The sequence below is a fragment of the Sorghum bicolor genome, chromosome 7 (genome assembly GCF_000003195.3).
Source record: "Sorghum bicolor cultivar BTx623 chromosome 7, Sorghum_bicolor_NCBIv3, whole genome shotgun sequence".
NCBI classification, from domain to species: Eukaryota; Viridiplantae; Streptophyta; class Magnoliopsida; order Poales; family Poaceae; genus Sorghum; species Sorghum bicolor.
In genome coordinates, this window is record NC_012876.2 from 59,355,138 (window position 1) to 59,378,229 (window position 23,092).

The 23,092-nt window shown below is 41.4% G+C and overlaps 2 protein-coding genes across 7 annotated transcripts; one reads left to right on the forward strand and one right to left on the reverse strand.

Annotated features, from left to right (window-relative positions):
- On the reverse strand, nucleotides 2,361-6,591 carry LOC8056904 (sodium channel modifier 1). Its single transcript, XM_021464388.1, has 3 exons — nucleotides 6,296-6,591; nucleotides 3,043-3,552; nucleotides 2,361-2,751 (listed from the first exon to the last, which is right to left on the reverse strand). Exons 1-3 carry the CDS (start codon nucleotides 6,488-6,490, stop codon nucleotides 2,704-2,706), a joined length of 753 nt encoding a protein of 250 aa, XP_021320063.1. The 5' UTR covers nucleotides 6,491-6,591; the 3' UTR covers nucleotides 2,361-2,703.
- LOC8056905 (nascent polypeptide-associated complex subunit alpha, muscle-specific form) lies at nucleotides 10,844-17,062 on the forward strand. 6 transcript variants are annotated; one of them, XM_021465047.1, is made up of 7 exons: nucleotides 10,844-13,020; nucleotides 13,155-13,266; nucleotides 13,708-13,748; nucleotides 14,659-14,782; nucleotides 15,328-15,542; nucleotides 15,626-15,680; nucleotides 16,551-17,062. In XM_021465047.1, exon 1 carries the CDS (start codon nucleotides 10,928-10,930, stop codon nucleotides 12,254-12,256), a length of 1,329 nt encoding a protein of 442 aa, XP_021320722.1. In that variant the 5' UTR covers nucleotides 10,844-10,927; the 3' UTR covers nucleotides 12,257-13,020; nucleotides 13,155-13,266; nucleotides 13,708-13,748; nucleotides 14,659-14,782; nucleotides 15,328-15,542; nucleotides 15,626-15,680; nucleotides 16,551-17,062. The 6 variants fall into 6 exon arrangements, with proteins under 6 accessions (XP_021320722.1, XP_021320720.1, XP_021320721.1 ...); XM_021465045.1 differs by having other exon boundaries at nucleotides 14,659-15,209; nucleotides 16,551-16,952; XM_021465046.1 differs by having other exon boundaries at nucleotides 14,919-15,542; nucleotides 16,551-16,952.

Here is a 23,092-nt window from a genome sequence, read left to right on the forward strand (position 1 = left end):
TTCTCCAATTCAAGCCGCAGGTCGGAGTAAATCAATCCAATATGCAACCGTTATTATATCTATTCTATTCCATCCTAAAATATACAAGGTGTAGAAACATTTAAAATTTGTCCCAAATTATAATGTATTCTAGATGAACTAACTACTCCAAGCACCAATCACATGTGCATTGCCATTAAAGTGTCCCACCAGACTCAAAACATTATAACAAGATCCCTCTGTGATTAAAAGAGTGATTATATATGTGGCATTTGCTTTACATATAATGTATAATGTCTCCTAAAATTCATAGAAAATCTTATATTTTAGGACGGATGGAGGCGGTACACCAATTGTTATGAAAGTCACTACTAATTACGTGGAACTCCAGGAAGTAGTAAGATATATTTCTTGGAAAGATATGATATAGAAAGTTGCTCAATTATAATGGAGAGAGCCGAAAAATGAACAAGGTAATAGCCTATTTGTATTGGATTAGGCTAATTGTTAACCTAACTAAAAATTAGCAGCTAACTAGTACTTTTTTAGTGATAAGTGACGTCCCTGTCGATAGCGAGGCATCAGTGTTGACTTCATGAATCTCGATATGTGCTGGCTTATTAGTCCTTTGGAGGTGTTTATAGGGGTAGGGTTTACGTGTGTTTATAGGGGTAAGTATGCGCGCGTGTTATGGGTGTTTGCGTTATACTGTGTAGTTAACTAGTATTAACATCTCAAGCTGATAGGTGCATGCGTCTCCGACTTGACACGGTGCTTGCATTTTTTTGAATTTATTTTAGAATTTAACGAACGGTGTTATTTTTTCAGTGGTAGATGACGTGTCCATCGACAGCGAGACGCCTGTGGTGACTTCGTCAATCTCGACTTTTGGCGATCTAAGTGTGTTCTTCAGATGTGCTCATAAGAGTAGGGAGTATGTGCGCGCGTTCATAGAGGTGAGTGTGCGCTCGTGTTTGTGAGCAACTACGTCTATAACTGAGTCTCGCAAAAAAAAATCTAACACATCGGACTATTTAGTTTTTGTTAGCTAGTTGTACCTAACAAATAATGGACTAACCACTAGCTGTGTCTTGGCCAATTTTTATCCCACGTGTTAGCCCTCATGTTTGGATCATCTAGACTAATTTTATTTACTAATAATTAGCCCTGTACAATCGTGTCAATTTATGGCTTCTCTGTTAGCTGTATATGATTTGTAGTACAAGCAGTAACTATTAATATTTTTCAGTCATATGTTTGGATATTTGCCAACAGTGGAAGGTGCCCATGGCATCAAGTAGGGGTGAAACTTTTGTCAGTCAAGAAAATTATAGAAGAAAAGTATGGGATTCCTTACGTAATTTTTTCTTCTATAATTTAGGAGCTAGATGTTGAAAACTTTTAGAGAAACCAAACAAATGTGCTCCCAACTTTTTTTAGCCAGTCGGAAAATTCATTGATTTACCAATTGTTCTTTAGACTAATGGAGATGCTCTTAGACTATAGTATATCCAATGGATTTTTCACAAAGATTATATGGGAGGTAGGAAAGCTGGAATTTTGGTACATGCAACACTTTCTAAATGGGTATGAGCAACGTATGCTTCTAGGAACAAGCATGCAATGTCTCTGTTAGAGTCAACAAATGCAATCATGTTCTATATCACTACACTAAAGTTTGCAGTTGCCACTTCCAAGAGTAAGGATACGTACTATATATAGGAACGCATCCTTTTATATAGAGGGAAAAACAAAGAGGATGAGATCATAGCCTTTTTCGGTATCAGTCTTTTTTACCGTCAAGGGAAAACATGTATTATGGTTCTTAAAACGGAGAAAAATTACGAGCTTAAAAACCATAGTAACACGTAGCTCAGAACAATGTAACAGTTATACCTTCCAGCTGATCTACATAGATGAGACCCGCACGACTGTCTACCGTTATCCTACCCTTTTGTTATCATTATCTTTGAAAGCTAGCAATAAGAAAACAAGGAACAATAAAGCACAGCTATGTAGTATCCTAAATTTTAGGAAGCTGTCCAGATTTTAATTTATGATGATGACCAAAACCAAAGAAGATGTGCACGCGTGCTGCCCATTGACTTCTCTGAACCAGGGTATGTTGACAAGAAAACGGATGAGGTTATAGGGCTGGCCATTGAGTGTAAGCAAAAGAAATCTATTACAAACTTTAATTATGTTTTCATTATGTCACACGCAGTTCATGCTTGGTGGTAGATAACGTTGTTTGACATTTGTCATTTTGTCCTGTTTTAAAAATCTCTCAGCTCTGTAAGTAGGTATAACCCAGGTTTTCTTTTTGTTCTGTTGTGATTCTATTCTTTACAAATTAAATATTAGTCTGAACACAAGCTCCAAAACCAAAAATGGCATCACCTATCTTTCCAGTGGCCAATGGCAGGTCTAGACTACATCTTTGAAAAAATCAAAATTCTCTGATCTCTCAATATGTTTTAACAACATAACTACAGACTTTATTTTTTCAACTATCATTATACAGGTTTCGCTCACAAAGTAACAGATTCAAGCTGAACAGGAACATAATCTGACATTTCCATTTATCAGAAAATCTGACAGGCTGACTAAAATATGATTCGACCATTTTTGTAGGGAGAAACTGCACTTCATATTGCATTATGATGGATTCCATATTCCCAGTTGGGCCATTGGTAGTTCAATTCAGAATGCCTTTTCAAATGATCAGGAGAGACAGATGTTAGGATCATCTTCATCTGAGTCAAATTCAACCTGCCATCAAGCATAGGATGTTCAATGGACAACACCTCATATTTTGTATAGAAAAACTGGTATAACTTTGGATAAATAATGCACAACCACATTTGCATATCCAAGTAACCTCTTTTGTGGGGCATCGTATCACAAATTCACACAGTAAACCTACTGATGTCATGTCACCTATGTCAACGTGAAAAATGCAATATGTACTATACTTATGTTAAGACTAAGAACTGTAGGTACTTCAGCACAGCAAAGCACATCTCATCGATAATTGTCAAGAGCAAAATTTATGTAACTCACATTTTCATCTCTGTACCATCTTCCATGGCCATCCCGTTTCCAGCCTGAAGCAGTGAACCGAAGTTCTAGCTCCTGGCGTTTTCGGACTTCTGTTTGCCTATCAGAAAATAACTTGTCTTGAGTCTGATTTCCAGCGGAAGTTTCTCCTTTACAGTTCCATTCTCGCGATCCAGCATTTCCAGTGGATAGTTCCATGGGAACATCAGAAGGAGCAACATTGGAGTCAAAGGATGAAGTATTTGCCGTCCATTTCGAATCATGAGATGCCTTCTTGCCTTTGAAATCATTGAATCTGCTTGACTGTGCCTCCAGAATTGCCCTCCGGGTCTCCTCGATTAATGGCTTTTCTTTGATATTGGTAGGCCTAATACCGGTGTGCAGATTGCCAGAATTTGAATGGGAAGCATCTGAAGAGAGAGCCAGTCTCTTGTTAATTTCATGCTTCTTAGATAATTCTTTCTCCCTCAGCCTAGATTCTGCAGCGATGTGCCGTGCACCTTTATTATGCATCTGTTCATATGTAGAAGAACAAGCCATCAATGTCTAGAAAGATAAATCACAAAAGGAGTACATAAACATAAGCAAGAACCTGCATGAGGTTTCTGGTAGCAAACATACTTCCTACAGAAGAGACATACATAACTAGAAAATGAAAGAAAAAATTATAAAATGACTGCAGTGACATCGACAGACGAACCACTGATATTGTATGATACACTCCCTCCATTAATAAATGTATGATGTTTGGAACAAGCTGCGGTCTTGTTTTTCACTTTGACCAGTGATGTAGCCCACAGATGTTTCCTAGCAGTCTAAATATCCCTTGTCAGATTAAGAGATAATATACCATCGCTGACAGTTTACCAAGTCGTGATAATCCCAGCCAGAGAAACAAATGATAGGGGTGAAAGGTGACGGCCCGATGTTTTCAGGTCGTCTGGTCGACCTGGGACCGACCGGGACGATTAATCACGATTAATCAGATGACTTGTACAGGTTAACAGTACCCCTGATCAGTCACCTGGGACCGACCAGGACGATTAATCGCAATTAATCGGACGACTTGAAAACATCGGGATACCCATATGGCTATATCATGATATTCGAAACTAGATAAACAAATGATATTCCAATTGGCAGTTAGTTGAACAGAGGAAAGAGTTACGGGGTCTTGGTATCCCAGATTTAAGGAACCTTAACCTGTCCTTATTAAGTTGATGGATTTTTTTATACCATTTGAAGTTTAATTCTATTCAGACGGAGATTGTGGATTTCAAATACAGAACTCACCCAAATCTGTTATGTTGTCCAGAAATTCACTCTTCTCCTTTCGGAAAGGTGTTCTATGGGTGGCTAAGGCCAGCTCAAATGGGCATTATGTGGAAGATTGGTAATGGAGAAAAGGTTCAATTTTGGGAGGATCACTGGTTTGACAATTCTAGCCAAGCTATCCAATATTGGCCTTTGTACATTATTAATGAACAACAGGAGAAGAGGGAAGACTATAGCAGAGGTTTGGGATGGAGAAGTGTTAAAACTCTCCTGTAGGAGGTGTGTCTTTGAGAGATTAATGGACTTATGGTATGAGTTGTTAGATGTGGTAGAAAACTTGAATCTTATGGATGATGAAGATCATATTATCCGGAGCCATAGCTTAAATGGTAGATTTTCAGTTCAATCTCTATGCAGTCATTAATCATAGGGGAATAATCCCTACTTATGTGCATGCTGTTTGGAAATTACACATTCCTCCTTGGGTGCAAATTTTCCAGTGGCTTTTGTCCAAAAATAGATTGCTCACTAGGGATAACCTGGCAAAACGAAGGGAGGTCTTGGACCAAACTTGTTCGTTCTGTTCCGAGAAGGAGACCATTAAACATCTCTTTTTCCAGTGTATTGTGGCTAAAAGGATCTGGTGTACTACCTCTGAATTGTTTAATTTAGATGGTGATTTTGATTTTGACGGTGACGCACTGGATTGCAAATAAATGTCATGATATCCCTAACATAGTTTGCTCAGCTGTCATGTGGTGTTTGTGGAAGTTTCGTAACAGTTTGTGTTTTCAGGGAGCAATGTGGTTGGGCGAGAAGATGGTTCTGATGTGGGTGGTAAGAATGCTGCGGAGATGGATGCCAATGTTCAAGCTGGAAACAAAAGAACAGGTGGAAGTACTGGCTATAAAGCTGGAAGCTTGGGCGTTACAACCGCCGGAAATCTGATGGATGACTTTGAGGGAGAAGCAACCTTCAGGCTCGGAGCTGTTGGATGTTCAGTCTTCGGGCCAGGGCTACACCGCTGCGATCCAGTCTTTTTCTGATAGTGATATGCATTGTCTGGGAACTGATAATGTTTGTAATGAGAGTGAGCCTTAGGTCGTCTGTTTTTGGTGGACGCGTCTATACGCTGTGATCTTGGATGCTGTTTCGCTTTATGCATAATAAAGTGGGGGAAACATGTTCTCTAAAAAAAAAAAGGTGCATTGTCGATTTTGTCCCATCAACTTCCCCCAAGGCTAACTTTCATCCCTCAACTATCAGTTGAGCACTTGATCCCCTAATCTCTTCTCCTTCTGAGTCCCTTGTCTGATGCGGCGCGCAAGGTTGGCATGCCTGATCAGCGATTATTCACTTTTAACTAATTTAGATTGACTTACTTGTGATCAAATTACCCGATTCCAAATTGTCATTTCTATATTTCTTTGGTCAACTAGATATCTTCACTCTAGGAGAGTAGGAGCCAGCATTCTAGAATTTTTGGAGTCACAGTCCCTGCTCAGCTGCTCTGACTCATGCTCTACTGAATACAGACATGATGATTTGTTTTCCGGTATTGCACAGTAGAAAAACAAGTATTGATGTAATCCTTGGCTTCTTTATCTTTTACTAACATCATAAAAAGGTACTGCTAGCATGGCACTCCACCACAACAGAGTAGCATCATAAAAAGGTACTGCTAGCATGCGAACATGGCACTCCACAACAGAGTAGCACTATTTGACCCAGAGAAAAAAAGTCCGGGGGACTTGGGTGATCGGTTTGTGCTAGTCAAAGGACGAAAGTGAGCTTCTAAAAAAAGTCGAGGAGCAAAATGCCTATTCCAGCGAGGGAAGACAATAGAAGAAGTTACACGAGCTAATCCTCATCCTCACTAATGCATTGGCCACAACAAATTCACGCAATCATAGGAGATTCATCAGCAATTAACTAGGGGAGTCCAGTAAAGGAGCACTCGGGGTAGGTGATGCTGGCTTACGGAGAGCATGAGGGGGGTGTCGAGGACGGGGCGGTGGGGGCAGACGAGGCAGGCGAGCTTGCCGTTGGGGAGCTTCCTGAAGGAATCAGGCGTCGAGGGAGACGAGGACGCCGTGGAGGGCAGCAAGAGGTCGTCGAGGCGCCGCTTCCGCTGCTGCGCGTCACGCGCCCAGCTGTCGCCGCCGAACACGCTCATGCCGGCTTCCTCGCCGTCGCGGCCACGGCCGCCGGGAGGAGATCTGGTGGACTGGTGGTGGTTTGGCCCGCGCCCTCTCCCTGGACCGGACCGGGATTTCCGCCCTGCCAAACACTACTTCTACTTGGGCTTTTCTGGTGGGGGCATTGGGGTGCAAACTGCGAAGGCTGGTGGGTTTGTCAGTGGGCCGACCTAATGATAGAATGGGCACTATGCTTGGCCTCTTATGACTTATCTTTGCGTTGCATATTATGGAAAAAGTCTACTTTAGCTCCCTCAACTTTCGTAAAAGTCTGATTTTCATCCCTAAACTCTAAAACCGGACAAAATACATCCCTCAACTTTTAAACCGTGCACATTACATCCTTGATCTGGTTTTGAAAGCGGTTTTACCTTTTTCTTTTTATTTATTTTGGCTGAATTTTTTTAAAAAATCACAGTAAATCACATAAAAATCATAAAATAAAAAACTTAATTTTGTTGGACTTCAGATCAGTAGACCTACACATTGAATATATATTATAGTATGTTTTAGTACAAATATTTTCGATGCATCTTTAGATCTATGTTTTTCTGTAATTAATTAGACTAATTATAGCTACATTTTCTACGGTCTAATTGTGATGAAATTTATATGGTGAGCTAATTATTCTATGTTTGAGTTATAGTAAAAATTTTATACTCATTGAATCATGTATTATTTAGTTATAGAATTATATAGGTTTATGCTTGTTAAATTTAATAAATCTATAACTAAGTTATACATGATCTAATGAGTATGAATTTTTTACCATAGTTTAAACATATAATAATTAGTCTAACATAAAAAATTCACCACAATTGGACCATACAAACTATAGCTATGAATTATTCTAATTAATTATAGAAAAAACAGTTCTAAAGCTACAATAAAAATTTTGTACTAAAGCATACTATATTATATGTTCACTATATAGATCTACTTATCTAGAGTCCAACAAAATCAGATTTACTATTTTATGAATTTTATGTGATTTACTATAATTTTACAAATATTCAGCCAAAATAAATAAAAATAAAAAAGATAAAACTGCCTTCAAAACCGCTCATAACCATGTCAGGGACGTAATATGCATGGTTTTAAAAATTGAGGGATGTATTTTACCCGGTTTTGAAGTTTAGGGATGAAGAACAGACTTTTGCGAAAGTTGAGGTACCTATAGTGGACTTCTTCCACATATTATTGACACGTGGGTCTCACAATTTTTCCTTCTAAGGTATTGACGATTTTGAATAAAAATAAGACCAACTTATAGGTACCAAGGTTTTTCAATAAGAAAAAATTATGCACCTAAAATAGAGTTGAAGAAAACTTTGAGCCTAGTTAGGTGTATGGCCACACTTTATGCTTGTAACACCCAAATCATAAAATATTTAATATAAATTTCATAAAAAATATTATAAAAAGATTGCACCCTACTCTTATTTGGTAGAGAGGTTCATGTGAGGTTTTATATACCTTTTTTGCTATGTACAAAAACTAATGTATATTAGCCAATAAATGCTCAGATTAATGGTAACATTGCATATTTTATTAGCTAGTGTGATACCATCAGATGACCATATATATTACTTACCTTTGGGACCATGCTACCGTAGGCCTGGTTTAGTCCACGAAAATTTTTGGGTTCGCTACTGTAGTACTTTCGGCTTTATTTAGCAATTATTATTCAATTGTAGACTAATTAGGATAAAAAAGATTCGTCTCTCAAATTATAAGTAAACTGTGCAATTAGTTATTTTTTTTATCTATATTTAATACTTCGTGCATACGCCGCAAGATTCGATGTGATGGGGAATCTTGAAAATTTTTGGAAACTAAACAAGACATGATCATATTTCATGATGCATTGCCTGATCGTATTGAACCAAAAGCGTTTGTGGTTCCTTTAGCACTTTTTGTGGCTAGAAAAACATCTGCAATACTATCGATTTTTATTTTCTACCTTTATCCATTTGGCAAACGACAATAACCATATTTATCTGTGGCTAAATAAAACTTAGCGACAAATATCAAATATGGCTGGTAGCTGCTCAATACTCAACGATTTTTTACTCTGCAGCTCACCCCGAGCACGAAATACCGAAAACCAACAACCACACCGGATTTATCGAAACAAAAAAAAGGGTTCCCTACCCAGTTCTCAGAAATCGAATTTATCGAGATATATTTGGTTATGTACCTTGGCAAACCAAAGTACTGAACTAGTATCGGATATATCTACTAGCAATCTATCTATAACTCTTATAAAGTTAAACCCCACTAGATGAATTCTCTTTTCATGCAAGGTGTCCACATCATTCCCCACTAAGTGACCCACTAAATATTTTATCTCTTCATGCAAGATGTCCACATCATTCCCCACTAAGTCCATGTCATTCCATATTAATTATAAAAAAATAACCATGTCATCTATATCATGTGAAATACTTTAAATCTCAAATATTAGTTTTTGTTTTATTAGCTTAATAATTTTTCACTAGATCTAATACAATAAAATACATGCAAGTCAACTTCACATGTGTACATACATAATAGACTAAATATCATATAGTAATGCTATGTATACAATGATTTAAATCCCGCGGCAACGCGCGGGGATTTCACCTAGTATGTAATATTATTGATGGGTTTATCATAGACAACTATATTATGTATTTGTGTTAATCTGCTCCTATTGTATTGTGTCTTTGACACTGTTATTCTATACAAAACATGTTGAATTTTTGTTAAAATTGGCTATTAAACTTGATGTTATATGCTATTGTAATATGTTCAGTTCTTTCGGTAAATACCAGAAGCGAATCGAAAGAAGTGATATCGAATTAACTCATTATCAAGTTTATTTTAGAACCAATCAATACCAATCTTCTTAAAACTGAATTTATATAAGTACCGAGGAACCGAACCGATCGGTTTGGTATTACCGAACGCCTAGAGTGATCTGCAACATGACCTAACCCATAAGTTTTAGCATTGACTATAGAGAATCTCCTTTTGTAAGATTGGTTTTAAGTATGTTGTGCTCAATTGCCAATACTATGGACTAAAAGATTGTGTTAGGATGTGTTTGGTTGGTTGTCACACGTGTCCCATTTGCTTTGCTCGCACAGGTGTGGCAATGCGGCACCTCGCCATGGTTCTCTAGTTGTGGCGGCATAATTTAGATCTCGTTTAGTTCCACTCAAAATTCAAAAAATTTTAAGATTCTATATCACATTGAATCTTACAGCACATACATAGAATATTAAATATAAATAATAAATAACTAATTACATGAATTATTTGTAATTTGCAAGATGAATCTTTTAAGTTTAGTTAGTCTATAATTAGATAATTTACTAATTAACAAATATAAACAGTGTCACTACTTAAAAACTTTTAAACAAGGCCTTCCTCCGCACTTTCGCGAGACTGTGGCCTCGGCGCCTAACCCTGGGCACGAAATACCGAAAACCGAATCGAAAAATATCGAGAACCGAACCGAAAAATACCAAAACCGAATAATTCGGTTCGTGTTCGGTACCAGGTTCCCAGGTACCGAATTTACTGAGGTACTTTCGGTACTGGGCCTCGATAAACCAAAATTACTGAACAGTACCGAATTAGCCTGCCAGCAGTCCATGTAATAGCTATATATTATGTTGTGGACAACTATATATTATGTATTTGTGGACAATTATATATTATGTATTTGTGGCTTTCTATTTGTTTAATTTGACACTATTATTCTATATGGATTCATGTAAAATTTTTGTCAAAATTTGCTACTCAACCTGATATTACATGTTGTTCGATACTTTCGGTATTTACCGGTACCGAACCGAAAATACCGAAACCGAAATACCTCGGTACCAAGTTTTTCCAGGAACCAAACGGTATCGGCTTCCTTTGGTACCGAATTAGAGAAAGTACCGAAATACCGGATCGGTTCGGTAGTACCGAACGCCCAGGGTGACGCCCCAGCAGTAGGATCCTATGTTTGTTCTGGGTGCACATAACAATTGATCCTCACTCAGACACGGAGAACGAGGCACGGCCATAAGGGCACTCACAATGCAAGACTCTATCACAGAGTCCAAGACAATTAACTACGTATTATTTATGGTATTTTGCTGATGTGGCAGCATATTTATTGAAGAAAGAGGTAGAAAAAATAAGACTTCAAGTCTTATTTAGACTCCAAGTCCACATTGTTCGAGGTAATAAATAACTTTAGACTCTATGATAGAGTCTGCATTGTGAGTGCCCTAAAGCACCAGTGTATAGCAACAAAAATTACTGTACACACCCACAAGTCGTAACCCCACAAGTTCCCCGATCCATTCCCTCGCCCGAGTCAAATCCCCTGCCCCCCTCCCTGTGCGGTGCGCCTGTGCCCCTCCGCGGCGAGCCCCATGGATCCTGCCGCCGCCAAGCGTCGGGAGGCGGAGCGGTTTATGGGCATCGCCGAGAAGCTCCTGACGGCGCGCGACCTCGAGGGATGCAAGCAGTTCGTCGCGCAAGCCCTCTCCTTCGACCCCCGCACCCCGGGCGCCGACGACCTCCTCGCCGCCGCCGATGCCCTCCTCGCCGACAAGCGTCGGCGCCTCCCGTCCGGGGCCCTAGATCCCTACGCCGTCCTTGGCCTCGACTCCGCCGTGCCGGCCTCCCGCGAGCCCGACGTCGTCCATTCCCAATACCGCCGCCTCTCCTTCCTGCTCAACCGCTCCCACCCCGACCGTCCCTGCTCGCTCGCCTTCGCCGACGCCGCCCGCCTCGTCGCCGACGCGTGGGCCTTCCTGTCGGATCCCCTCCGCAAAGCCTCCCTCGACTCCGACCTCGACGCTGCCGCCGCTGCAACTAACGCAGCTGCAGCCGCCAAAGCCGCTGCCGCCGCCGCAGCTCGTGTGCCCACCGCTCCCCATCCAGAGAAGCAGCATCAGCAGCAGCTGTCGCCGCCGCCGCCGCCTGCTCTGCAGCCACCGCAGACTGTGTCGGGCACGCCACCAAAGCGAGGGCGACCGCTGCGGGCTGCCAAAACGCCGGCGACGCCGCCTGTTCCGCAGCCACCGCAGACCGTGTCGGCCACGCCGCCAGCTCAACAACCACCGCAGACCATGTCGAGCACGCAGCCACCAAAGCGTGGCCGGCCACCGCGGGCTGCCAAAACGCCGCCTGAGACTGAAGGAAACCAGGAGGGGGAAGCTCTACAGGCGCCAGCGTTCTGGACGGTTTGTCCCTCCTGCTGCCGCTTACACCAGTATGACCGCTCCTACGAGTCGCAAACGCTGCTCTGTCCCAGCTGCCGCCGGCCGTTTGTTGCCACGGCAATGTCCACGCCACCACCCATCGTGCCAGGCACAGACATGTACTACTGCTCCTGGGGGTTCTTCCCAATGGGATTCCCTGGTGGCCCTGCATTCGCTGCACCGCTCAATTCACCGCAGCACCAGGCGCCTGATGCCCTAGGATTTTATCCAATGGGGCCATACTTGCCATTGCCAGGCCCAAGCGGCATTGTGGAAGTGGAAGGCAATAAGGCAGTTGATGCTGGCACTGTCATTCCTGTCACTCCAACAGTGGCAGTCGCATCGCCATCGCCAGCGCCAGCGCCAGCACCAGCACCATCGCCAGTGCTGACAGCGGCAACACCAGTGAAGTCATCACATGTGAAGGTTGGGGCAAAGAAGCGAGGGCGGCCTAAAGGCAGCAAGAACAAGAAAGTGGTGATTGAGATAAATTAGGGCTATGGAATGGCGCATGTGAAGGTTGGGGCAAAGAAGCGAGGGCGGCCTGTTGGCAGCAAGAACAAGAAAGTGGTGATAAGATCGATTAGGGCTATGGCATGCCGATCGCTGCACCATTTGACATCTGCATCTGTTGTAAACTACATTGTGTATGTGTTGGGAAGTTTTCTTGCTTGCAGATGACATGAGCCTTGTAAGATGGTTGAGCGTTGGTGCTTCACCTCGATAAGTTGGTCGAGAATCAGAGCTTCACCATTCATGAAATTTTGGTGACTAGGTTTTCCTCCTTACTTTCATTGCAAAGTTTACCGTAATGGTCAGTTCAGGTGATCAGTTTTAGCTTTTGTTCGTATCATCCCATTAGATGGGTGAGATGTTTCATGCTGTAGGGTGGCAGCTGCTCAGGTGTCCGTTATGCTATCTGCAACTTTTTAAGATTAGGAGATGGATAATAAGCTCTGTGAATGTACATTAATTAGAAACACTACAGTATGAAACTGTTGAAATTGGCAACTTTGCTTCGGCAATTTGGAATAGCTTTGCACACCTCCTGATTTCTCGCCTCCACGCGGGCACAGGCGCCGCCATTTGTCCTCCGCCTAATGTGCTTATCCAGAGCGGATGTGGCCGGAGTCATTGCCGTGGCACATGGCACTAGTGACGGACGGAACAAGTGGTGGGCGCAGGCGTGAGGCGCTGGTAACGGCGGAGGGGATCTTATGCACTACGGATGACGGTCGTCTAGGCATGGTGGATCTACGGTGAGTGGCTCTGGCACGGTGGTCTCTGGCAGCCCAGCACCAGGCCTTTTCTTTTCGGTTCTGTAGAAATCATTGGTTTCTTGGCGTCCTCTGGTCAGTGTTGATCCATTTCTTCGTGCTTGTCTTGCCTTCAGTGTGGATTCTTTAGCCCACAAACACTGGCATGATGCCATGACCTCAGGGCCTGTGGAGCTCAGCAAGCGCAACATGGGCAAGACACTGCTGTCCAGGACACAGGGCACCAAGGTATGCCCGCTCATCTCCTGCTTGCTCTATCACTTGAGAATCATGCTGCTGCTACTGTACCATCTTGGTGTAAAAGGAAGGCCAAAGAAGTTTTCACTGGGTACTTAGGCATGGGTTTCTAGCAATATCGGTAATTCAGCGTGCATGCATGTTTGATCAGTAGGAATCCTGTGATTTAGCTGTAGTTCCTTTTTTATGGTTGTCCTACACGAACTTGGCTTTGTAGAATTGTTTAGATTTGATCTTAATGTGGAACGTTCATAGGTTATATTTTTTGTGTAAGCATAAGTTATTTAAGCATTACGATTGAACTGCTAGGCATTTAAATGAAGATCGTCCTGATGTCTTATGTATGATTATGCTTTTCTGATTCATTATTAGTAGGATTAACATAATTTGGTGATGAGGGCTAAAAGCTTCATTTGTTTGGATTTTTTTCAGAATTTAATGTTTCATGCGCCGATCAGAGCTGCTTCTCATATGTAAGGAGGGAGTTTATCTCAATTCTTCCTTTTGTTTTCAATTTTCTTCTAATGGTGTGAAGCACGAGTATTGATGTCTCCTTGGCTGATCTTGGGAATGATGGCGATCAAGCACATAGGAAGATCAAACATTTTTTATAGAGTTGTTTTGTTTCTCTTGGACGGTTCGGGGTACTTGCTTGTCATTCCATCAGTGTAGTAGTATTTCTGAATTTACTAAGTTGATGCAATACACCTATGGCCTTAAACTACTTGTGTGTGTGCTAGAGTTCTCCTGTCATGTGGAAGGTAAATTAATAATTGGTATTAATAAACATATTAAAATTTCAATTTGTGATATTATCAAATAGAGTTGTCAAAGTAGAACCTGTAATATTAATGGTTGGAAAGTTCTTTCAATAAAGTTGAATCAACTTTGGTCTTGGCTAGGGTCTATTCTAACTTTCTCTAAGTAAACAAACTAATTGGAAGATATGTACCAGGCTGAAGTGTCTGGTTTGACTCTCTAAATTCAGAATAAGTCTTGGTACCCCAGCTCAAAAATTTTCTGGGATTCGTTGAAAGCCTAGCAAAATGGCTGGTTCAATTGTCAAAATTTGCAATTTTGAGCCAATTTTAAGTATTTCCAGCATTGTTACTTATGCAATTTATTGGGAAAAAGAAACTCAACTTTAATTAACGGGTTCATTATTTTTTGATGGCTGGTTGGTTTTGGCAAATATGAAGCCATTTTTTTAAGGAGGTCACATGCAATCTATATGTTTTTTAGGCCATGTTGGTCCAACATTCTCTATGGTTTGGAAAATAGTTACCATTCTCGCATGTAACTGTTATTTCAAGTGTCCCAGCCCATTTGGCCTCTAAATTAGCATTCGGTCTTTGTTGCTGATAAACATTCTTTTCATTGTAGTGTTAAGGAGCAAGGGAGGTGGATGCTATAAAAGAGGATGGAACTTGGAAACAAGGTCCAAAAATGGAAGGAAAATGTTGATGCGGTAACTAATGATTTTACAATAGTGAGATCAAAGTAGTAGGTAATGGCATATACCTTATAAGAAGAGCATCAATAATAATTAGGCTATCATAATAGTGTTCATTTTATTATTATTTTTGTAAGTTGGGAAAACTATAGATTGATTATTGAGGGACAATGTACATGTACATATATAGGTGAGGATACGGCTTATGGAAAACACAAGCGACCTCCAGTATCCTTGCCTAATACAACTCAATCTACTAGAGTTCCGGACTTGGAGTCCAATTACATCTCCACAACCCTAGCCGACCTCTATACGAGATCAGGCCAGCTGGGCATGAACCCATAAGGCTGAAGCTAATGAAGCCTAAGGCCCATAACACAGCCCTGTCTAACAATTCTGAGGGTACCAAGTAAAGGCGGATGCGGGCCATTATTCGGCATTCTCTGTCCTTATCACCCCCATAGTGAGGGAACCATGGAAGGTGGACACGCTAAATTCCATGGAGGCTACCAGATTTATTTATTTATTTTATTGTTTTTCCCCTTTGCACTGATGTCGTGTATGTTTTTTGTTCTGCATGACTTACACCGGATCTGAAGCCATGGTGCTCAAAGTTCTTGGTGGCATGCACAAGATTGACTAATGCCAAAATGATGTTCATCTGTTGTGATTGAAATCTATAATTTTGATAAATTCAGCTAAAGAGATCTAATGATCTATTAGCGTAGGCTGCATGCATTACATGGTAGTTTTGGCTTGGTTTCCACCATCTCAACGGCATTGCCAAAGAACATGCAAGATGTAAATGAATCAGGTAGAGAATAAATTTGCTTCATATATATGACGTTATTTCTACATATATTGAGTTTGCTAAGTTGCTGCTGCCCCTCACACCAGGAGCTCAAGGCCCTAGGTGCTGATTTGGGTGGTAAATACTGGATCCAAACCCTAGGTGAGTAACTGATGCTATTTTCACTGTTTTGTTTGCTATTGTTGTGTATAAAATTTTATCATGTTCATGTCTAATCCAACATGACCTCTGATCTTGGATTCAAACTCTAGGGAGTATGAAAATCCTGAAACACATTCATATTTTTTCTGATGTTTTTATTTGGTTCTTTCGTGGTTGGCCACATATTTTATTGCATTTTCATAGCTTGTGTTCACCTTTACTACTTTCTCAGTAGCATGATTGCCATCTAGGTGGTTTTGGCTGTAATCATGTACTCCCTCCGTACTCGAATTAGTTGACGTTTAGGACAGGATTGTGGTAACCAAGAAGTGAGTAATTAGGGGCTAGTTTTCCTGCTTTGCCCTTATTAAATAGCGCTGAGTGTTTCCTTTATAATAGTCTTATATAGCTGGACTGGTAAGATCTTCGTGTCCTGAAGCCAGCGGTTGCCGGTTTGATTCCTGCTGGATACACTATTTTTTGATTTCCCAAGCCATTTTGCGATGGAGCAATTAATCACTGTGTGAAGCAGTCGCGAGAGTAGTGAACCCGAGGCAGAGCGAGAGCGTTTGTGAACCCGAGGCAGCAATTAATCACCGTGTGAAGCTGAGCCGTCACGAGGGGCGCTAGCGTCCATATCCGACTCTTGGCAGCACCAACGTCAATCTTTATGATTTTGGCCATCTCCTCCAGAACAACAGAAAATTCGAGTACGGAGGGAGTAACTATGTTCTTGGCTTCTTGCTAATTGTTTTTGTTCAGGGTGATGGGTGGCCAACATATTAATTACTGTAGCTTATTGCTTCTTTCTTAACGAGTTGTGATGCAATTGCCCAGTTTATATCAACATACCACTTTTGGTTGTTGCAGAGTTGTGTTAAAAGTGACAAAGCTTTTTTGATACTCTATAGAGGATATCATGTCTGTAGGGCAGCGTGAAGCTCTCCAAATTTTCTAGTAAGTTCAAGGCAACCAAAATGGTTGCCGTGGTTTCCCTTAGCTTGTGCACATGTAATAATTGTTATTAGACGTGCGGCGTGAAGCGCGCCAAATTTTCTAGTTGAAATAAAGTTCAAAGCAACCAAAATGGTTGCCGTAGTTTTCCTTAGATTGCGCACATGTAATAATTGTTAGACATGCGTCAGAAACTCTGTTCTATTGTGTGGTCTGAACTCTGAAGGACCTGTAATTTGCATTTCTCAGAAGTGGCATGTACACGCGGTAAGCATGGTGGATGCTGTTTTTGGTTTAAGCTTGCCTTTTTTTCTCTCTTGCGCCAGACTCATCGTCCTCTTTGCTTCAGTGGCCTCACCGGCACCTGAGGGCAGCCCTCATCAAAAGTTAGCTGCCATATAGATAAAAAAAGGCGAATTTTGGATAAATGTGGCTCTGTTTGGTTACTCTTGATTTTTTTTATCAGCCATCATATCGAATGTTTTGACATATGCATAGAGTACTAAATATATATTATTTACAAAATAAAGGCATAGCTAGAGGATAATTCACAAGACAAATCTTTTGAGCCTAATTAGTCCATGATTGAATACTAATTGTCAAATAAAATGAAAATGCTACCATGTCTGTAAAATTTTATCACCTCTAACTAAGTACCCCTAATTGGTCAGATTACACCGGCTTTGTAGAGACACACCGCAATGAGAGTTTGCCGCCGCCTTTTCTTTTGCAGCTAGGTCTTCCATGGCCGGCGATTTTGCTGTTCGTTTTTCTAAAGCAGGCCGCGGAGCTCACGCTGCACGGCGTCATAGAGGGAGACGAGGAAGTCCGTTGCGTCGGGACCGTTGAAGCTGTCGATATGGCGACAAGCACCCAGCCCGCTCCTAGGTAGGGATGGCAATGGGTAATTACCCGAGACGAGGAAGTCCGTTGCGTCGGGACCGTTGAAGCTGTCGATATGGCGACAAGCACCCAGCCCGCTCCTAGGTAGGGATGGCAATGGGTAATTACCCGCTGGGTATGTGTTATCCATATTTTTATCCACGAGAAAGTATTTTACTCGCTAATTTACCCATACCTGTGTACGGGTAAGAGTTTTTTCCCCCATACCCTTATCCATGCGGGTAACGGGTAACCCATGGGTTATCTTTACCCATGATTTTAAGAATATTTGCTATTGAAAAAATACATGTTTTAATATATCAGGCTCCCAAATTTAGCCAAAATATCATAAATCATTAATAAACTCTTCAAATATACAAGCTACATGAACTCACAATCAAATGATTAATGGATAAATCCATCATTACTAGATAACAAGTCATAAAATCCACAAATTCTATGATTTTAGTATAATTTATCGGGTTCAATTTACCCATGGGTTAACGGGTATGGACAATACAGTCTCATACCTTTACTTGCTTTACCCGTTGGGTAAAGCTTTTTTCCCATAGCCATACCCTTACCCTAATGAGGTAATTACCCATCGGGTTTCGGGTTTTGAGTAAAAATTGCCATCTTTACTCCTAGGACACCATGATGTGGACGCGATCCTTGCCGGCCTTCACTCATGGACCCACCTTCAATGGCCAGAAAAACACTATTGAATAGCTGACAGATTCGACAAATAATCTCAAGCGAACAAGTTGCAAGTTATCGTTCGCAAAGAATACCACGAGCACCTTGTCCAGTCAGGCATAGGAGTGTCCTACGAGTATCTAAGTGCAATCACTGTGTTCCATTGGAAATGCCTCAGTGCAATCACTGTGTTCCATTGGAAATGCCTAAGTGCTAACAGTTCTTTTCTGGCTTAACAATTATTCTTGTTAAGGCTTCTATAAATATATACTGAAAAAACCAATATGAGTCTATCAGAAACAATATGATGCTACCCAAAAAATTAGGACCTTTCTTTCTCCTTGCAAGAAAGTAAGATGATTGGGTAGAAAGCAGAATTGAACTGTTTACATACAAGGAAGAGTGCCTAGTAGGCTATTGTTATAAAGTTTTATCTATCCAAAAATGTAAAACATATTTTGTTTGGTGAGGACAAGGCTATGAGTAACAGTTACTCTATAATATGTCATTTATCTGATGCAAAATCATAATCATATGCAAGTACTTCTGATTTTCTGAATATGAATTCTACAGCATCAATTTTGTGTCACAAATGTTACGTAGTGAGACTAATTCTTGGTCAAAGGCTTGTACTAATGAAACAAAATATGTCTTATATTTTGGGATGGTGGGAGTAATAACTTGGCCATCATATATTTCCGTAAGTGCGTAGACTTGCACTGTCTTTATAAAATAGAATTAAATAGTTCAGCTGTCCTTCCATATGCCAATCATTTACCTATAGCCTGAAGGCTGAAAGTAATTATGCAGCTGGTGTATTTAGTAAATTGACAAATCTTACAATTTAATGGGTATAGCTTATAATTATGTAAATGGTGCATAATTAGTGGCAATCTTCTGTGCTATGAAATAGATATTTTGAATCACTTTTTTGATAGAATCCGATGTATGCTCGATGCTTGTCAAAGAACCCTTAGTGAATAGAACAGATATCTCTTAATTAGATAGATGCTCCATTAGTTACATAGTACATACAAGATACAATTGACTATATTTACGGACTTGTTAATGATGCACTCAAATCAAATTATTTGGTTTTCATAAGATATGTGCGCTGTAGCTAGGAGAGGTTCTAAATCAACTTGTATCCATTGAAGCAAATGAGTCGACAACCCTTTTGCACAATCTCTATTGCAAGTGAATATGTATTGAGAAAATAAATAGAGGCACAGCTAATGTGGTTTAGTAGGCGTGAAGTCAACAGTAGCATGTGACACTGTATCTGATAACAGAACTGGAGTATGCATGATGATATCAAACCCCATACATGAGTGTGAACTTGGCATCTAACCTTCCATCAAATTCAGTCGATTGCTGTCCTTTTTTTTTCAAGCCATAAGTTTTAACGGAATCTGAATATTGCCATGGTTTTCAGTTCACAGGCTTCATTGTTCTCATGCCCCATACGTGTGCACCAGAAGATTATTGATATTTCTCCATATCCATAGTTCACGGGCTTCATATGCATATTTGACCATTTTCTAGCATACACTTACATTAATTGTATAACACAATACAAATTTATCGATCGACTGACTCTTTATACAGAAAATGCTGCTTCCTTGTGGCCTCCCTCCTGAGAGAGACGAAGATTGAGGGACTGGTGCATAGCTTAAGTGTTTCCAATGGTGTTGCTTTTGAAGGACCATACTAAGATTAGCCACCGTGGTACTATGTGCGACTTGTGTTATATCTCGTATGCCTTTGACTTTGGTCTCTATTATGATACATAAATATTCAGAACTTGTATGCATTCTATCAGTGTACTAATGTTAACGAAATGCTGGTTCCGCCCCTTTGTCATGTCTCTGTGGTGCGTTAGAGAAAATCTAGTTGAGATCAATGACTAAAGTGTTTATTGCAATTTGTTCAGCTGCAATCTGGCTACACGGGGTAACAAGAATTTGGAGGGCTGTTCTTACATGGAAAAGGCTGCCAATCTCACTGGCAATTTCTAGCATATCGTCGAAAGGTCACGTGTGGAAGATAAATTGGCAGTAGGTTACGGTAAAAGGATCCTGTAGATGATTGATGTTGGAACAAGCAGCACTATACTGCAAGGAAGTTAAAAATACATACTTGGGCCTTGTTTAGGTCACCCCAAAATTTTAAAACCTTTCAAGATTTCTTATCACATAAAATCTTGATGGCACATACATGGAACATTAAATATAGATAAAAAATAACTAATTACACAATTTGTTTGTAAATCGTGAGATTTTTTTTATCCTAGTTTTTTTTTTGAAACAAGGAACTTTCATTACTCATTGGCTAACAAATCGTTAGCGACTATTATAGCTACACTTTCGGATAAGGAGCTAGTGACTAAATCCTCACCCTCAGTGCATAAGAACCCCAAAACCGCCAATCTATGTGCAGCTTGGTTACATTCACGGCTCACAAACACACACTCATAGTTAAGAAAGTTGGATCCTAGGAGCGACTTGATCTGCGCTATCAGGTGGCTGGCAACTGATTCGTCATATTTTGGATCTAAACCAGGCCTTGATCTATGGTGGAACATGCGGCACTATACTGCAAGGAAGGTAAAAATGCAATTGGAACAGGCAGCACTATACTGCAAAGAAGGTAAAATGTGTGCATGAACAAAGAGGAAATGGGATTTGGAAATGGAATTAAGAAATACCAGAGTGTACAACTGAATATCTGTTCATACAGACAACTAGGCTAATGTACAAGCTACTATTAAGCTAATGGTAAACTGAACGCAGATCCTAGGGAACCTACATCAGCAGCCAGCAGCTAGCAAATCAAGTCAGATTAAGCGTCACCATTTCGTTTCCATCCATGGGCGCTGTGGTAGGCGTAATTGTCCCGGCGACTGTTCCTGAAGGCACAACAGCCGAAGGAGAAAACGACGACGACGAAGGCAAGGATGACGACGTTAACAATGGCGGCCCGCTTCCAGTCCCGCTTGAGCGCGTCCACCACGCCGGCCTTGCACGACTGGCACCCGTAGCAGAGGTCGTCCTCGTCGTTGCTCCACGCGCCGCAGTCCGGGTCGGCGGCGGACAACGCGGAGCCAGCCCCTGCCACCGCCTTCGTCTTGGTCGTCCACTCCGTGCCGCCGCCGGCGTACGTGAAGTTGCAGCTCGCGGGCGGCTTGCAGCACCCGGACTCGACCGGGGAGAGGCCGCCGAGCCGCGCCAGACTGCTGGAGTGGATTTTTTAGCCCTCCACTACTCAGACTGGGGATAGTCAGTCCATGGAGGCTCTCACAACTCGAATCTCTGCCACCATCATCGCTTGTTTGTTTCCCAAGCCGCGTGGCTCCTCCATCGTTGCCGGTTCCGGCACATCACCAAAGCGCCCCGGTGCTCCCGTCCTCCCTAGCGCCACATCAGGCGTTGCCGTCCTCGCCATGCGCTGCGCGCACCACTGGTGTCAGCCGTCGTTCCTCTGACGTTGTTACAGGAACCAGATCGGCGCAGTGGCTCCATTCGTGCCAGGTGCGTCACTGGAGCGGCGTGGCGCTCTCGATCTCTCGTGACCAGATCGGTGCGGCACTGGACCGACGGTGCCATCCTGGCTAGGGGCGTGCGAGGTGTCCGCGCTCATTCCCCGCCACCACGCATGAGCCTCCTCGCCGGCGAAGCTGCAACTACTGCACCATATCTGGTATCATGACACTGTTCCTCACCACACCAGCGTTTTACCTTTTTGATACTGCAGACACTCATCATAGTGGCCATAGATGCTACGCCTCATGGCCAGCTCGTGGTGGTCAGGACTCAAAAGATGTTTATTAGTGTAAAATGTGCTTCAAGATGTTGTTCTCTAAATCTTTCGGGTGCTATTATACTGTAAATGTTAGCAAAATATAAATTGTCACTCAATAGAAATTGGCACTCATTGTAAGATGACATTGGTTTATACATAAATGTTCTAGAATGCATCTGTCAATGCAATGCACAAAAGTTGTTGTTGACTTTATGTTTTTTGTCATCAAGCCTGAAACAATCTTGTCACAAAAGCTCCTAGCAAACTACTGAGTATTACACTTAATGGCATTGCTGTTGGTGAATCACATATATTCCATGGATGATGTGTACTGAACTACCAACTTAGATGCAAGTTAACTCATGAGCAGCCTTGGGCCCAATTCCAGCATCGTCAGCTGTCTCTATTTCAAAACCTTGTAACTCTGAAAATTTTCTTTCGGATACCATCAAGTGTGAGGTTTGTGGCAGTTGAAGGGTATGATTGTGTTCCAAAAACATAGTGGTCACTTTATAATTTCTCTTATTCTTGTCCATTATAAGTCCCATATTCTTGTCCATTATAAGTCCCATGCGAACTTGACAGTTGGTCCTAGTTTTAGCTCGACACATTGTTAGATAATATCTTTTATATGGCTTTTCTATGACCCTCATTTGCACAAACAAATATGTAGGAACTAATCTTTTTATCTGATTTTCTTTTGTTTGTGTACATTTTCTTCACCTCAAAGCCTTTCCGACCTCCATAGCTAATTCAAAACATCCAAGCCTCATCTATAGTACTAAACTATATGCCAACTTGAGGTAAAAGATTAAGAAGTAAGCCCTCCTTACAAGAAAACAGATAAAAATGACATAATATTATTAGGTGGCGAGCTGAACAACTACAATCTATCCTCAAATTAGTTGGACAAAAAAACAATCATGGCTTTACACACCTATTTCTCTTCCATGTTAAATGTGCATATTTTGTTTTCGTTCAAGCAAGTTGATGTTCCCATCAAGCTTCCATATCATCTCCTTCAATGTATCAATCCCAGCAAAATCCTGTGAAGATGGACAATCCCGGCGCCAAAGTAT

Bases quoted from the DNA above. Each gene is read 5' to 3' on its own strand.
- LOC8056904 (XM_021464388.1), bottom strand. From the start codon at position 6,490: ATGAGCGTGTTCGGCGGCGACAGCTGGGCGCGTGACGCGCAGCAGCGG. The intron at 3,553-6,295 runs GTAAGCCAGCAT...ACATATGAACAG, and splicing joins ACACCCCCCTCATGCTCTCC to ATGCATAATAAAGGTGCACG. The intron at 2,752-3,042 runs GTGAGTTACATA...GCTTGATGGCAG, and splicing joins GATGGTACAGAGATGAAAAT to GTTGAATTTGACTCAGATGA.
- LOC8056905 (XM_021465047.1), top strand. From the start codon at position 10,928: ATGGATCCTGCCGCCGCCAAGCGTCGGGAGGCGGAGCGGTTTATGGGC.